The sequence below is a fragment of the Melanostigma gelatinosum genome, assembly GCF_949748355.1.
Source record: "Melanostigma gelatinosum genome assembly, chromosome: 9".
Taxonomy (NCBI): Eukaryota; Metazoa; Chordata; class Actinopteri; order Perciformes; family Zoarcidae; genus Melanostigma; species Melanostigma gelatinosum.
Window position 1 is genome coordinate 22,502,345 of NC_136642.1, and position 15,646 is coordinate 22,517,990.

At 45.0% G+C, this 15,646-nt stretch overlaps 1 protein-coding gene across 2 annotated transcripts; it reads left to right on the forward strand.

The window, feature by feature from the left end:
• The first annotated feature begins 250 nt into the window (after positions 1–250).
• Positions 251–15,383, forward strand: rnf144b (ring finger protein 144B). Of its 2 annotated transcripts, XM_079275934.1 has the most exons (9): positions 251–565; positions 3,748–3,813; positions 3,934–4,207; positions 5,432–5,536; positions 6,678–6,738; positions 7,887–8,094; positions 9,562–9,706; positions 9,871–9,960; positions 13,962–15,383. In XM_079275934.1, the coding sequence occupies exons 3-9, from the start codon at positions 4,028–4,030 to the stop codon at positions 14,139–14,141; spliced, it is 969 nt and encodes a 322-aa protein (XP_079132060.1). In that variant the 5' UTR covers positions 251–565; positions 3,748–3,813; positions 3,934–4,027; the 3' UTR covers positions 14,142–15,383. The 2 variants fall into 2 exon arrangements, with proteins under 2 accessions (XP_079132060.1, XP_079132059.1); XM_079275933.1 differs by lacking the exon at positions 3,748–3,813.
• The last annotated feature ends 263 nt before the right edge of the window (positions 15,384–15,646 follow it).

Below are 15,646 nucleotides of genomic sequence, written 5' to 3' on the forward strand. Positions count from 1 at the left end.
AATCAGTTGAGATTTTAATAATCTAATCGACCGTATTTTTTATTGATGTATTTTCTATTTAGTTATAAATAGACTTGTCTGATAACCCTTTACTACAGTTCCTGAGCAGCTGCTGGTGTGACTTCCATTTTCCCGACTGCACCCGAAAGCATCGTGAGTACAGTGAAACAACCAGCAGGAGCAGTCATGAGTGGAGCACAGCGGAGAGTAGGCACAGCTTCCTGGATGGAAACAAAACGCAGGAGCAGACACAAACACACACGCACACACACTCGCGCACACACACACAGGCCAGATAGAAGCGAGCAGAACGCCCAAACATGTTGTTAGTTTTTCATTAAGCCCGGTGAGTGAGTGTGTGTGTGTGTGTGAGAGAGAGAGAGAGAGAGAGAGAGAGAGAGAGAGAGAGAGAGGCGGTAACCGGGCGACAGTGGCATTTCGGCGGTGACGGCAGAAAGGTGAACAGCAGATCAGTATCAACACATGTGCCCGTGGCACAGTGAGAGCACTGCGGCTGTGGATCTGGACTCGGGCAGCTCCTACACCCAGCGGTCCTACAGGCAAGGTAGGCCCCCCCCCTCCCGTCTCTCCTCTGCTCATACTGTCTTACTTTGTCTGCATCACACGGGACCACCCATTAACCGAAATCGCTTACGCCTTGTGAAATATATCACACCGTGAATGCGTCAGAATGTGGACCCGGTACGAGCATGCAACCTTGAGAGGGAGATGCAGATGTGTCAGGTGTGGTCTGTTTGAATGCACGGTAACAGATGTGACATCACACGGTTACTTTTGTCATAAACAACACTAACCTCAGAAGAATATGCACGGGACACAAGGGACATTACCTTTAAATAACTGCAATTCAATGTCCACCTCACTGATTCTGGTTAAAGTGATGTACAGTACATGAAGGTTTGCATTTTCTCCAACTCGTCATTATCTTCATATGTTATGTCTGTCTTTCAACTTGCTCTTGTTTTTAGCCCCCCCCCCACAAATAAATACATAAACGCAGGCTATTGTGAGCCATACATCCAGAATGGCAGACAAGAGGGAGAGATTGCAGGTGTATAAATGATGCCATATATATTCTGCCACACACTCCCCGAGGCACGCAGTCCCAGCAGCCTCAGACACAGCGGCGGCCTGTGTGAAAAGCAGCTTTTCACTGATTCTTTGATGATCCCCCCCCCCCCCCCCCCCCCCCTGGCTGGAATGCAATCGAGACCTTGATCCGTGTGGACTGCTAATCACAGAACGGCCAGCTCCACGCCTGAGAGCAACTGTTAGCACACAGGGGCGTTTTGATTAATGAATAGCTCTAACTTATTATTCTCAGCTGTAATTGCTTGCTTGAAGGCCAGTACTGATAGTGATGCGTTTTGTATGGAAGCTTCTAGTCGTTCAGCATTTGGCGTTGACATTTAAAGTGTTTGGGATTCAATCATTCAGGCCCGGAAATGCTTCTGAAACAGCGCTCAGCCTGTGGTCTAATCCTCAAACTCTTAAACCTGTTCACTCTTTAGATTACAATCAGACAGCCACGACAGTAGTGATGACATCCACAGTTCACAGTCAATCAAAATGCTTTAAATCCATCACATCAAAGGTGGGACGAGATCCAATTCGTCTGTTGTTCCACCAGACTCTGTTGACAAATGGTCCCCCAGGTAATCTCATTTTGGGAGTTGTTCAGGAACGAAAGGCTTTACACTGTGACAAATATACTGGGGTTTCCACGCAGCAAAGTCACCTGATGCCTGGGCAGGGCAGGGCAGGGCAGGGCAGGGCAGGGCAGGGCAGGACAGGGCAGGGTAGGGCAGGACAGGGCAGGGCAGGGCAGGACAGGACAGGACAGGGCAGGGCAGGACAGGGCAGGGCAGGACAGGCCCAGGTAATCTCATTTTGGGAGTTGTTCAGGAACGAAAGGCTTTACACTGTTGACAAATATACTGGGGTTTCCACGCAGCAAAGTCACCTGATGCCTGGGCAGGGCAGGGCAGGGCAGGGCAGGGCAGGGCAGGACAGGGCAGGGCAGGGCAGGGCAGGGCAGGGCAGGGCAGGACAGGGCAGGGCAGGGCAGGACAGGGCAGGACAGGACAGGACAGGCTGACAGTATGTGTGGGATGACGACTGCAGCCGGCTCAGCTCGCCCGTCTTAAAGCAGTGCAGAACGACACGCCGTGACTGTGCAGAAATACCAGCGTGCAATGCCTGCTACGCAAACTCCACTATCAGCCATCTGCATGTGTGCCGACGCCGATCGGTAGCACATGATGAAAGAGCACTCACTGAGAAATGTAGGACACTGGTGGTGGTGGTGGTGGCTGTATTGATTGAGCTGCCCCCAAATTTTCCTGCCAATTTCACCAGCCTCGATGAAATAGAGAGCACTGCGTGTGGGATTAATGTGTGATTTCAACAGCCGCTCAGGCAGCAGAGTGTGTGTGTGTGTGTGTGTGTGTGTGTGTGTGTGTGTGTGTGTGTGTGTATGTGTGTGTGTGTGTGTGTGTTTTACGTCACCGTTTCCTGTGTGACCCCTTTCTGTGTTCAACCACTGTTATCTACGGGATTAAATCGCTAAATCCCAGATTATGGGTTGATTATTTCTCACGCTTTTTTTTTGGGGGGGGGGGGGGATTGGGCTGAACCAAAGCTTTTGGGGTATGATGTCTTTGGTTCTCCTTAACACCAGATTAGGCCTTTATTATACACACCAGCCTCTGCCCTGCTGTCCCAGAAGCTACATAATGTCTGATAGAAGACGGGAGTCACCTAATACATTTATGCTCGTAAGCTTTCACGAACAAATGGAAATTCTGCTCCTCAGTTCCTCTTACAGCGCATTGGACTTCTGTCTGATTAGAAGTGGTTTGATTGTTGAATTTATATCCCCTGTTATCCAGTAGGGAAGTTAGACAGTTGTTAAACATACAAACATTACACGGGTCAGATAACATGCACTAAAAGCAATTTTAATACCGTACTTATTTTAGTCAGTTTTTCGTCAAATATTGGAGGAATAAATAAATAATTTTCTCAATCTTGCTGTTCTTGAAAACTTTGCTTATCGGCATTACCTACTGTAAACGAATGTTGGTTTAACCAACTATCAAGATAATGATGTCATCTTGCAGCTTTTAATACAAGATAAGAATGGCCATATAATTATTGCTTTGCAGATTTTTTTTTTTTCATTTAGAAAATGTTGCAATTAACCTCTTTATTCCGCTACTGAGTGGCTATTCGCTCACTTCTTTGCTGTTATAGAAACAATGCGGCAAATTGCAGAAGGTGACCAGCTGATCCTGGATGATCTTCTCAGCAACCACTCAAAATAATAATCTTGATCACCATGTATATGTTTTTGCATTCATCCTTTAAGGGTTTGAAAATGATTCCCGATTCCTCACACGTCTTGCATGCATACAATTCATTGCTGCTAGTGCATCGTGTCTGATGGACACATTTGTGCTCGATGCTGTAACTGAACAGATTTTGTGGACTGGCACATGCGTGTGTTTCTAAAGAAAAACAAAACGATCGGCAATTCATTTCCCCCGTCAGAATGAACGAGGATCCGGTCAATAACTGTAGAACAGTAAACGCAGACCTTGCACCTCGGCTGTAAAAAAGAATGACTCGATGAGTAATCAGTAACACTGCAGTAATTACACATCATTATCTTGTGCTTCACGGATAAATGAAGGTCTGGTGTTTTCTCTCTTAACATGCATGCAGCGGCTCTGAACGGTGACTAATTCGTCTCTCAGGTAGCGGGACTGTGACAAAGGAACGCCTCGGGAGGTGAGGTCATCACGGATGGTGTTGTGTGAGCTGTGTGGCAAAGAGGAAGAAGAGGGTCACACCTACACTGAAGAGACGAATAAGATCAGTGCTGCTTTTTTGTTTTTTTTCCACTTACAGGAACATGGAGGCCGTAGCTCCTCTCCATTTACAGCAGAAGGGCTAGGGAGCAGACCTGATTACTCCCTCCCCCTCTTGCCGGCGTCACCCCACCATGGCCAGCAGGAGTCCTACTCTCAGCCGGGAAGACGGGGGTTCGACACCGGGGACCCCTGAGGCCGGCGCTAAACACCCCCAACCGGGGCCCGAGGCTTACTGCAAGCTGTGCCTCAGCGAGCAGCCGTCCGCTGCCACCAGGGAGCTGCAGGGCTGCGGCTGTGTCTTCTGCTCAGCGGTAAGGAAAGGGCTGTGGGAGTCCAACCTGTGAGGCTTGTTGTTCCTGAAAACAGAGCAGGGGTTACTCCAGGCTGTATTTCAATCAATGCTGATCCAATACTCATATCGCCCTGTGCTTCTTACTTTTAGGATTTCACAAAAAAAGTGATCTAACGCCAGGCTTTTCTTTGGGCAATTTAGGCAAATCTCCAACACTTGAATCACTTGGAATGGGACGCTCCCTTTTTATTGCAGCACCACTTCCTGTTTTATTAACTTTAAAATAGATCCTTCAGTGCCAAATCTGGCATGTTGCAGCTTTAGAGAAATGAAAGGGTTTCAACACAGGGCTGGCTTTCTCTCACACTCACTTTTATGTTGTTGTGTCCTTGGAAATTATTGTGATTAATCAAAGCTGTTGGCAACTCATTGGATCTCACAAACATTTCCTGGGAGCCTTTTCACTCCTTTTAATGAGAGATGAGGTGCTACCGCTAGAATACAGAGCTGTGTCATTCATAACAGCAGCCCAGATGTCTGCTGCCACGCTGTTCCAGTCTAACACACGCCTGTCTGACATATCGAAACTCAGATGTTGGTGTTATGACCTGACGCAGAGAGGTTGCTCCACAGTGGCAGGTAGCAAAGTTGTCACTGTAGTACGAGGTCACGGAGATAAAACACATACATACACACACACACACACACACATACACACACACACACAGTGTCTCTGGTGAAGAAGGAGGGAAAGGGATACTGTAAACCCTGCTTATCAGTTGAACTCTATTTGATCAACCTGAACACAGACTATTGCTTGTGTTTTTTGTTGTTGTTTTTCATTCCAGCTCAGTATTTGGATGAACAGTACATCATGCTTTATGAGAAAGCACATGACGAGCACAAGTTTGCATGTAGAAATGTGTCCTAAAAACACAATTCGCTCCTCTGCAATTGATTTGTTTTTCCACAGGACAAATAGCGACACGTCAATGTTTTGTATTTTCTGTTTCTCAAACCCCTCTGCCTTTGAGCAATGTTTACGTAGTTCCTCCGACCCTTCCATATTTCATAGCTGAGGCAATGGATGACTTTGATGAGAAACGCTGATAAGAAAACTCACGTTTGTGCGGCATTTAGTTTGGCATGTTTGTACAGCAGCTCTGCTTTGTTTGCTCATTGGATTTGTCATGAGAGGATTGTCTTTTTACTAACTCTGCCGTGTTGCTTTCTCCATCTCCAGTGTTTGGAGCAGTATGTTCAGCTGGCCATCATGGAGGGTGGGGGGGCACCCATCACCTGCCCAGATATGGCCTGCCTGAAGACCGGAGTGCTACTGGCCTCTGAGGTATGCCCTGCTTAGACCCAATGATATGTCGGTCATGAGGGGAAAAAAACAGCCAATAGCATTCAGAGGTCATAACGTTTTATTAATCGCACAAACACGTCCTGAACTAAAAACCCTGCTTTATGCAAACCTGTTTTGGAAAGATACATTTGAATTTCTGTCTAATAAATTTGCTGCAGTTTTCAGTCCAGAGTGCTGCAAGCAAACTTCTCAATAAATATAAAGTTGGATTTTCCCCTCTTGTGTTTTTAAGAGTGTGTGGGCTGGATTAACTAAGATGAAGTGTTGTAATAACGCAGTGGCCGCAGCCTTAGTGATATTTCTGAGGGAATTATTTTCCAGTGTGAGGAGCTGAGGATGAGATAACGCCAGCAGTGAGACGGAAAGTGAAACTCCATGAGCTGTAACACATCGGAGATACCAGTCAGTAAACATGACAGAGAAGAGGCTCAAACTGCTGATTCACTCACAAATGGAAATTCTGCTCCTCAGTTCCTCATTTGTAATGTTTTTTTTCTTGTCTCCCTACAACTGAATCAAGAAACTTCCTTATGATAAAAAAACCCTCTTTAACTAGAGCTCATTGTACTTCTTATTGATTAGAAGTGGTTGGATTGTTGAATTTCTATCCCCTGTTATCCAGTATGGAAATTAGGCAGGCGTTAAACAGACAAACAGTATTACTGGGGGGAAATTATATTTAGTATTATATTTTTTGGCCAATTGGCATATCGTACTGTTAAATATTTGCAGACCTTTGCAACACCCGTCTTGCTGATCATATGCAGATGCCAACTTGCAGCTTTTACTCCGACATAATAAAGGCAGTATAATTGTTGCTTTGCAGCTTTTTTTCCATTTAAATGTTGCAATCAGCCTATTTCTTTCCTCTTAGTGGCTGTCCTCTCACTACTGAAGTGTCTTAAGAATAATGCAGCAAATTGCAGTTGCTAGGTGACCGGTTGATCCCGGATGATATTCTCAGCAACCACGCAAAATAGCCTAATTTTAATCTCGATCGCCATTGTATTGGGTTTTGAAAAAGATTCTGGATTCCTCAAATGTCTTGTATGCACACAATTCATTCAGCGTCTCAGAGTGACTGACACACCATCCTCTCTCTGTGCTGTGTGATTGACAGATAGCTAGCTTGGCCCCAGAAGACCAGGTGGAGCTGTACCAGCGTCTGAAGTTCGAGCGAGGTAGGTATTGTTGCGTTAGCATGCCGGAGACCGGGGACAGGCATTGGGCTATTTCAGGTCGCACTTCAGCTGGTGTGTCGTTACCTAAGCACAGCTCCACATGCCTGGGATAATGTGGGGCCTCCTGCTCTTTTCCCTCTTCTGCTGGGGTCCGGTTTTACCCCGGAGGTTACTGACACTGTGGCTTTAATACCTTCAGTTAAACCAAACATTACCAGCAGGGAGTTCAATAACAAATGCTGCAAGAGTTCCATGGCACCATTCTGTTCAATTTGAAGCAATGATTGTTTCAGTGCTAATTAATCATATGACCTACGTGTAGCTGTTTGCACCATTTGTTGTGTACATTTTTGTGAAATGTGTAAATCTCTGTCTTGCACTGGAGGCCTGGGAACGGGAGGAAAATAACTGTTGAGATAGCTTTCTGTTGACATTTACAAATTACAACAGAGTGGTCTTTTCCAGTTGCACGGTATTGTTTACTTTGGCCATAAATCATGAGACTCATAATATTGAAAGTATAAAGAAGTGCAAAGTAGGTGTTTCCCTTCTGTAAGGATTCACAGTGAAAGTATGAGCTGGTGAGGGGATCAGACCAGGACAACTCCAGTTCTTTGTTCATGGTTGTAAAACATGCCAGATTTATTGTTTGAGCATTCCTTCTGTCCCCCTAAGCTGCTTAGAGAGTTGTTTGCCTTCATAGATAGCCCATTAGAAATGACAACAATGGATTTATTAGATGTTTATAGCCGTGCTAACCAGGGATGGCAGTGTCATATCTTTTTTTAGATATTAGACAGATTGCCATATCTTTGGTACATTCACGTCTCCCTCAGGATAAATTGTAACAACTTTGGTTGGATTTTCTGACTTTTCTTCTAGAACCGTCCGTCATACGTGTAAAACTAATGACGTTACCATCAGCCTCGGCTGTGCTTGTTTGTTTAGTGCAAATGTTAGCATGCTAACATGCTAAACTAGGATGGTGAACATGGTAAACATTGCCTGCTAAACACCCGCATGTTAACGTTCTCATTGTGAGCATGTTAGCTTTTAGCTGAAACCACAGCTGTACCTTAATTACATCTACATCTGCTCGATATCTGCTTCAGAAATGCACAATCGCATCCCGTCTTTGCTTTCTGCAGGAGTCAAGTTGGACCCCAGTAAAGCCTGGTGCCCGGTGCTCGAATGCCAGTCGGTGTGCAGCATGCAGCTGAGCACGGAGGGCCAGCCCGACGCCGTGCCCTGCCCGACCTGTCGCACCGTCTTCTGCTCCGGCTGCAGAGGGCCCTGGCAGGACGGCCATACCTGCCCGGAGAGCCAGCCCATGATGTCGCCCTCTCGTGAAAGCAGGTCAGTGAGCCGGACGTTTGGTGAGCTGCACTTTGAAAATGATACTGTGCTGGAAGCAGGATTATTATATTACATCCTATTCAAATCCCATCCTTCCATCAAAGACCTGACAGTTATTGTGGCAGGATATTTTCATTGAATGGATTATTAAGTGATGTGTAGTTCATGATCTCCCAGCAGAGGCCCTGAGCTGAATATACAATAAGCATTAATGCAGGATGAATAGCTTAGTACTCCTCAGGAGTGCCCTCTGTGTAGTCCCCGTTGTACAGCTACGTGCCGCTCTGCCACACTGACAGATGCCATTGGGGAGTCACTGACTTATATCGGAACTCCATTGTCACTGTGCCAAAGGGAGGAGGAGGGTGGGCACCGAGCCACGTAGTTGACTGTACTGAAGGAGCCCGTGCACTGCAGTGAAGCAGCGGTGTCTGCGGTGTGCTGTAGGAGGATGGCGCAGACATCAGGGGATTGAAGGGAGATCAACTTTAAGTTTGAACTTCAGAGCATGGTGTGCGTTTGCCTCAGCCTGCAGGTTTAGTCTTCAAGCACAATGTTATTGTACCAGGGTCATAGCCAGTGGTTGAGAAATAGATTTTCACATTTAGCTTTTTCATTTATTTAATTGTACTACCCTACATGATGATCGGATTGTTGTTTCTAAGCCCTCTCTACACTAACCTGATAATTATAATGGGTTTTTTTCCGAATCAGCATCAGCAACGAGTGACAAATCCATTGCATCACAGTACGGTGTTGATTTAAACAACAAACAAAACAAGTTATTTCCCAAGACTGTATATAAGAAGGTTATTTCTCATCAACATTTTTGTTGCAGTTTTTCTGGTGCTATTATTTTCTGACACTGGCACCGGAATCAGCATTCTTAATCGCACAGACTGACTTGATAGCTTTTCCATCATCTCCCTTTTCCCCTCACATGTCAACCTGCTTTGATCAATGATTTTACTTTAAAAAGGGAGAAAAACACGATGTAGATTGTGAAAGGAGTCACTTGTGTTGCCAACACCCATAGAGAAGTACCCCCTCCAGCTCTATGGAGTTTTTCGAGCATCTTAGAGCTCATCTTTGGTTGACTGACTGATCATATAAACCCACTGCACAAAAATGGCAAACAGACAAAGTTAGCAACTAGCAGAGATGCACCACTAAAAAAGCCAGAATCAGCTTTGTGCAATTTGTTTCAATTATAGAATGTAAACTCTTCAGGTTGTTGAAACCCTCAAACACGACTTCAGGGTTTTTCAGTGGAAGCTATGGCCCTGCATTGTACGCACAGAATACTTCCCTCATACCTTTGAATCCCAAAATAGTGTTCAAGGTGAGCACTGACCCTTCACTCAGCTGCTAAATAAAGAATTGTCACGCTGCCTGGAGGCCTTCATGGCCTCATACTCCGCTGGGCCCCAGCTGACTGCATATCTGTGTCTTCCTCCCGACACACAGGGCCCGCTCCAGCAGCGACTCTGACATGCCCATCAAGCAGTGCCCTATGTGTGGCATCTACATCGAGAGGAACCAGGGCTGTGCACAGATGCTGTGCAAGAGCTGCAAACACACCTTCTGCTGGTACTGTCTGCAGAATCTGGATGTGAGTCTCCCCTGTTCCATACACGGGGTGAAAAGTATCTGTACGACCTAGCCACCTGTTTGTCACAGCTACGCTCTAAATCTCTCAGCCTCTGCATCACTGTCTTTAGTTTGTGTTCGCATGTCCTTGGTGATTGCTCGATAACAGTGTTTTTGTGATTGCAGGGGGATATCTTCCTGAGGCATTATGATAAGGGCCCGTGCAGAAACAAGCTGGGACACTCCAGGGCCTCGGTTATGTGGAACAGAACGCAGGTGAGGTCGCTCACCACAGACAGCAGACCAGACACACTGTATTCATTTCAGGCTTGCGACAATGCCGTCTTTGTCTGAATGGATTAGCCTGCAGAGCCAATCATCCGTGTGTGGTCAATTATTGCGTGCGTTGGTTTGATTTTGGTAAAACTGTGCCATCACTCTACCGCAGGGGTGTCAAACATACGGCCCGCGGGCCGGACCCGGCCCACCACGTCATTTTATGTGGCCCACGAATCCGCCAGCAAAAAAAAAAAAAAAAAAAATTTTTTTTATTTTTTTTTTACAAAAATTTAAAGTTAGATGTGAAAATAAAAATATCCCCATGGTCGAAATTATGAGATAGAAAGTCGAAGTGATGAGATGGCATGTTGTCTGTGTTCCGACATTAAAACTATCACAACAGGTGGACAGGAGATGCAACAGCCCATAAAGAGGATTTCCAACAAGTTTCTCAACATGCGTACTTCTCTGTACTGAAACGTCATCAGTCTCAGCCCAAGTACTGTTCCAATTCAAAGTTCACATCGAGCCAAGCACGGCCCTAATGCCCGGATGTGGCTCGCTCTGCCCATTTTACCCGGGATGCATCGGAGGTGACTTGTCTGTACTTGGGACAGCCAAATATCCCAGAATGCATTTTGCACCAGCAACAGGAAACAATGGCGGAGGAGAAATCACACAACTGGAAGTACGTGTTGTGGAAGTCACAGATATCCCGGGAAACTAAACTAACTATGTTAGGAGTACCGTAGTTACATTTACACCGTCTTACATTTACAACCGGCCCTTTGAGGGCGACCGTGATGCTGATGTGGCCCCAGAGTGAAAATGAGTTTGACACCCCTGCTCTACCGGGATTGGACGTTAAAGAGTTTGGACTCCCAGCTGCACTGTTCTGCGGTCAAATCAATGAGTCACCGTCTCCAGTGAGGACGTTGAAGGAACCTACGCAGGACAGGAAAGTTCCATGCTGGCATGTTTTTTGGCACACTTAATTGAAAATTGAAACAAAAGTTTAAATACATGCAAAACTCAACGCTCATCTTTTCCTTTAAAGACCTATAAAGTGTTGTTAGCGAGCTTTTTGTCATTTGTTTTCCACCAGTGTGCCCAAATAGTCCTGTGTCAGGCATTAAACTGAACTACCGGTAATCCCAGCGCTAATCTCAAATTCCTGGCCTGCAATGAAGTTCCAAACCTACTTTCTTTTTCACTTCCCCCGCTCTGATGCAATTATCGCACGATTATCATCAGGTTTGCAGTGAACTTCCTTAGCTGATTGTGTCTCGGTGTGTCCGCATCGCTAAGTATCTGGAGAGACGAAGAACCACAACAACGCAGTTGTTCCGTGCAAAACAACTCTTGACAGACCTGGTTGCACATCTAGTCTAACAGGTTTTATACGTTTTACAATCTGCTTGTCCTAAATTCCTTCCTTGCTGCATGCACATACTGCTGTATTTCAGTACTACATACAGTACATTCTTTTTAATTTTACGTGTTATAAAATGCACGAAGGCTGCCAGTCTTCTCAATAACAATCTGATTGTTTGGCAGTAATGATTATTGTAAAGATTTATCAGTGTTCACTTGCTGCTTGTCAAATATTTTCGAGATTAGAACCGTCGGTGGCACTGTCACCTATAAACAAGCTGTAAACAAAACACTGACATATCCTGTTCTAAGGTTTGTGTTGCCGACGCGGTGACATCCAGCAGACTCAGAGAAGCGTAGCTACTGTTTTTCAGTTGTGTTTCTGTCCCTGTTAGTCCAATATTCACTCTCCTTTAAGCCCTGTTTTGGTCTCCACCATCTCCTGAGGGAAATATTTGGCTCTTTAGCTGCTGTTAAGTGCAAACTTTGTCTCTTTACTGTTTAGTGCAGGGCAGGCAGTGCACTGTGGGTTTATATTATTCACTGAAAACAGCTGCCTGCAGCTCGGAACATGCAGTGAACCGCCTGAGCTGATTGTGTCTGCATCGCTAAGTATCTGGAAGAAAACTGTTGTTCCTTGCAAAACAACTCATGACGAACTTAGTTGTATCTAGCCTAACAGGTTCTGAAGGTTTTACAGTCTGCTTGTACCAAATTCCTTCTTAGCTGCCTGCAATCACTGCTGTGTGGACAATGCATTTAAAGTCCACACCGTGGCTTAAATCGCCTTCTAGAAGAGCCCGCTCTCAGCCACAGCAGCATTAGTGCAGCATCATCTGATGTTGGGCAATAAGGCCTGAGCCAGGAATGGAACTGGAACAGACGGCATTCCAGTTCATTCCAAAGGTGTTGGATGAGGTTGAGGTCAGTGCTTTATGCACGTCATCTCCCTCCATACCTACCTTGGGAAAACCATGTTTTTTGTGCACAGGGACATTTTCATGTTGAAGGAGAAAAGGGCCAAACACAAACTGTGGCCACAATGCAAGAAAAACACACTGTATATTATGTAGCATTACGATTTCCTTTACTTGAAGCTAAGATGCCTATTCCAAATAATAAAACACATCCTTTGACAAAACGTACATAAAAGCCTGTGGACAGGGGGTGCCCATGAACTACAGTCAAAACTAATATTTTCATTGTCAAATGAAGAGTAATAGCCTGTAATGAGATAATGGTAATGATTTGAGTGGTTCAAAATGATTACAGTAGATTACCCATAATCCCACCAGCACCCTTCATAAACAGTAGGTTCTTTATGTCTGTTTTTTTCATTCCCGTCATCTGTCATTAGTTTTAGAAGGAGGCTTCAGGTCCATTTACTGGCGTGTTATTTGTGCTATAAAGCAACGCCTCCCAATAACATAAAGCATCACAGTATTACATACATTTTTTTAAATCTTACGTGTTATAAAATGCTATAGAGCAGGGGTGTCAAACATACGGCCCGCGGGCCGGACCCGGCCCACCACGTCATTTTATGTGGCCCACGAATCCGCCAGCAAAAAAAAAAAAAAAAAAATTTTTTTTTTTTTTTTTTTTACAAAAATTTAAAGTTAGATGTGAAAATAAAAATATCCCCATGGTCGAAATTATGAGATAGAAAGTCGAAGTGATGAGATGGCATGTTGTCTGTGTTCCGACATTAAAACTATCACAACAGGTGGACAGGAGATGCAACAGCCCATAAAGAGGATTTCCAACAAGTTTCTCAACATGCGTACTTCTCTGTACTGAAACGTCATCAGTCTCAGCCAAAGTACTGTTCCAATTCAAAGTTCACATCGAGCCAAGCACGGCCCTAATGCCCGGATGTGGCTCGCTCTGCCCATTTTACCCGGGATGCATCGGAGGTGACTTGTCTGTACTTGGGACAGCCAAATATCCCAGAATGCATTTTGCACCAGCAACAGGAAACAATGGCGGAGGAGAAATCACACAACTGGAAGTACGTGTTGTGGAAGTCACAGATATCCCGGGAAACTAAACTAACTATGTTAGGAGTACCGTAGTTACATTTACACCGTCTTACATTTACAACCGGCCCTTTGAGGGCGACCGTGATGCTGATGTGGCCCCAGAGTGAAAATGAGTTTGACACCCCTGCTATAGAGGCTACCAGTCTTCTCAGTAACAGTGTTACAGTCTGTCCACCTGATGAATGTTAGTCCAATATTCACTCTCCTTTAAGCCCTGTTTTGGTCTCCACCGTCTCCTGAGGGAAACATTTGGCTCTTTAGCTGCTGTTAAGTGCTAACTTTGTCTCTTTACTGTTTAACGCACAGCAGGTAGTGCACTGTGGGTTTATATTATTCACTGAAAACAGCTGCCTTGCAGGTCGGAACAAGATGGATTAGAGCTGAACCAAAAAACCTAAAGTCGGAGGCTGTAAAATCAAAGCAGTGGGCTGAAAGATACTAAACCTTTACCGATCTGCAGGGCTGGGCGACAATTCTTCACTATGAGCAACCCCTTTTCACATCACACATAATCACTCGGTCCTTTGTGAATATAAAATATTGATTAGAGCAGCTCAAGGGTGTCGCTTTGTTGTCCCTCAGGTGGTGGGTATCCTGGTGGGCGTCAGCATCATCGTGCTGGTGACGTCTCCGCTCCTCCTTCTGGCCTCGCCGTGCATCCTGTGCTGCGTCTGCAAGCCCTGCAGCGGGAAGAAGAAGAAGACCAAGAAGACCAAGATGACGAAGAAGGACCTCAGCCAGCCAGACTCCTCCTCGTCATAGCAGCTCCCCCTTCTCATCAGCCCGGCCCAACCCAGGATCACCCGCTGATCTAACGAAGCCCAAGGAAACCAAGAGAGAGCAAGCGCTGCGTGGTGGAAAGGAGTAAAGCTGGAGGACTTTTTCATGACTCTGCAGACTGGAAGCCTTGTCAGTGGTTCAGAAATATCATCGAGATGAACAAGGGCAGACCCGCAGCTTGAAGCTGCTCAAAAATCACTCTTGATTTTACGAGAGTATGTACTTTATACGGTGGAAGTGTATATATGAGGGGAATGAATGTCACTCACCTAGTTGTTGTCAGATGGATAGGCAGTAAGTAAGGAGACAACGACGGCTGTGAGAGGTTTCCTGGACAGGGCTTCTGTTCTCTCTAACACACACACACACACACACACACACACACACACATACATACCACACACAGTTCAAAGTGCAACGCCACCCTCATGTGCCAAACGTCATGATGCCAAACCAGAGGTGTTAGGTGCTCAAGTGCCTCACTCTACAGTGCCTGGTGCCTGGTTGTATTTGTTTTGCCTTCCATTCTATATTTATCTTATGCAAAAATGTTAGCATTATAAAAAATGGACAGGATTATGGATCCCTTAAAACAATGCAAAACGTTCTTTGATAATGGGAGAAGGCAAACGGTGTCGTGTGTGTACTGTATGTTCTGTACGGATATGAAATATGATAGGGCTCCAATGGTGCACAAAGAACTTTTCTTCTGCAAATGTTTGTTGTTTCCACCTGGCATACGTTCCAGACCAAAGGCTTCTAAAGGGTAATGTGTGCTTTTCTACAGTGTGTTAATGTGTATTTATGGGGTTTGTGTGTATGGTATCCTGTTATTATTTCTACATTTCCGTTGATGTTTCTGCATCAGATATTTTATAAAAGCGCCGTTGTAATTGAAATAAACACACTGTATTGAACATGTATCAGAGGGTGACGTTTGTCATTTCGCGACGCTTAACTTCACCTTTGTCTTTGCGCAAAGGTCTTGAGAGGAGAGTACACAGAAGCTGATGTAGCAGGAGTGAACATGCAGTTCTCACTGTGGAGACATAGAGGTGTTGCTGTAGGGATGACGGCGTACAAGTCTTCAAGCCAACGAACTGAGCGATGCAGCAGACCTCTGGTCTCCTGGAGGTCTGCACCAGATACATGTGGTGCATTTGACCTGCGCATTACAATCTTGAACATATGCGTATATTGTTATTGTAACTTCTGTCAAAATATTAAAAGCACACATTTCCTGAAAATTCCATATGGCAATTTGAAATATGACTACATGTTTACATATATTTTGACTCAACATCTGTTTTTCACATATATCGTGAAGATATTTGAATAATGTCACATATATATTTAATAGGATAAATATATCGCTTAAAAATCGACACATTCCATAGTATAGGTACAGTGTGAATACAAACTCCAGTATGTACCCTACAGGGATATTTAAGGGTCAAATGGGAATTGAATTAATCATTGAAAATATA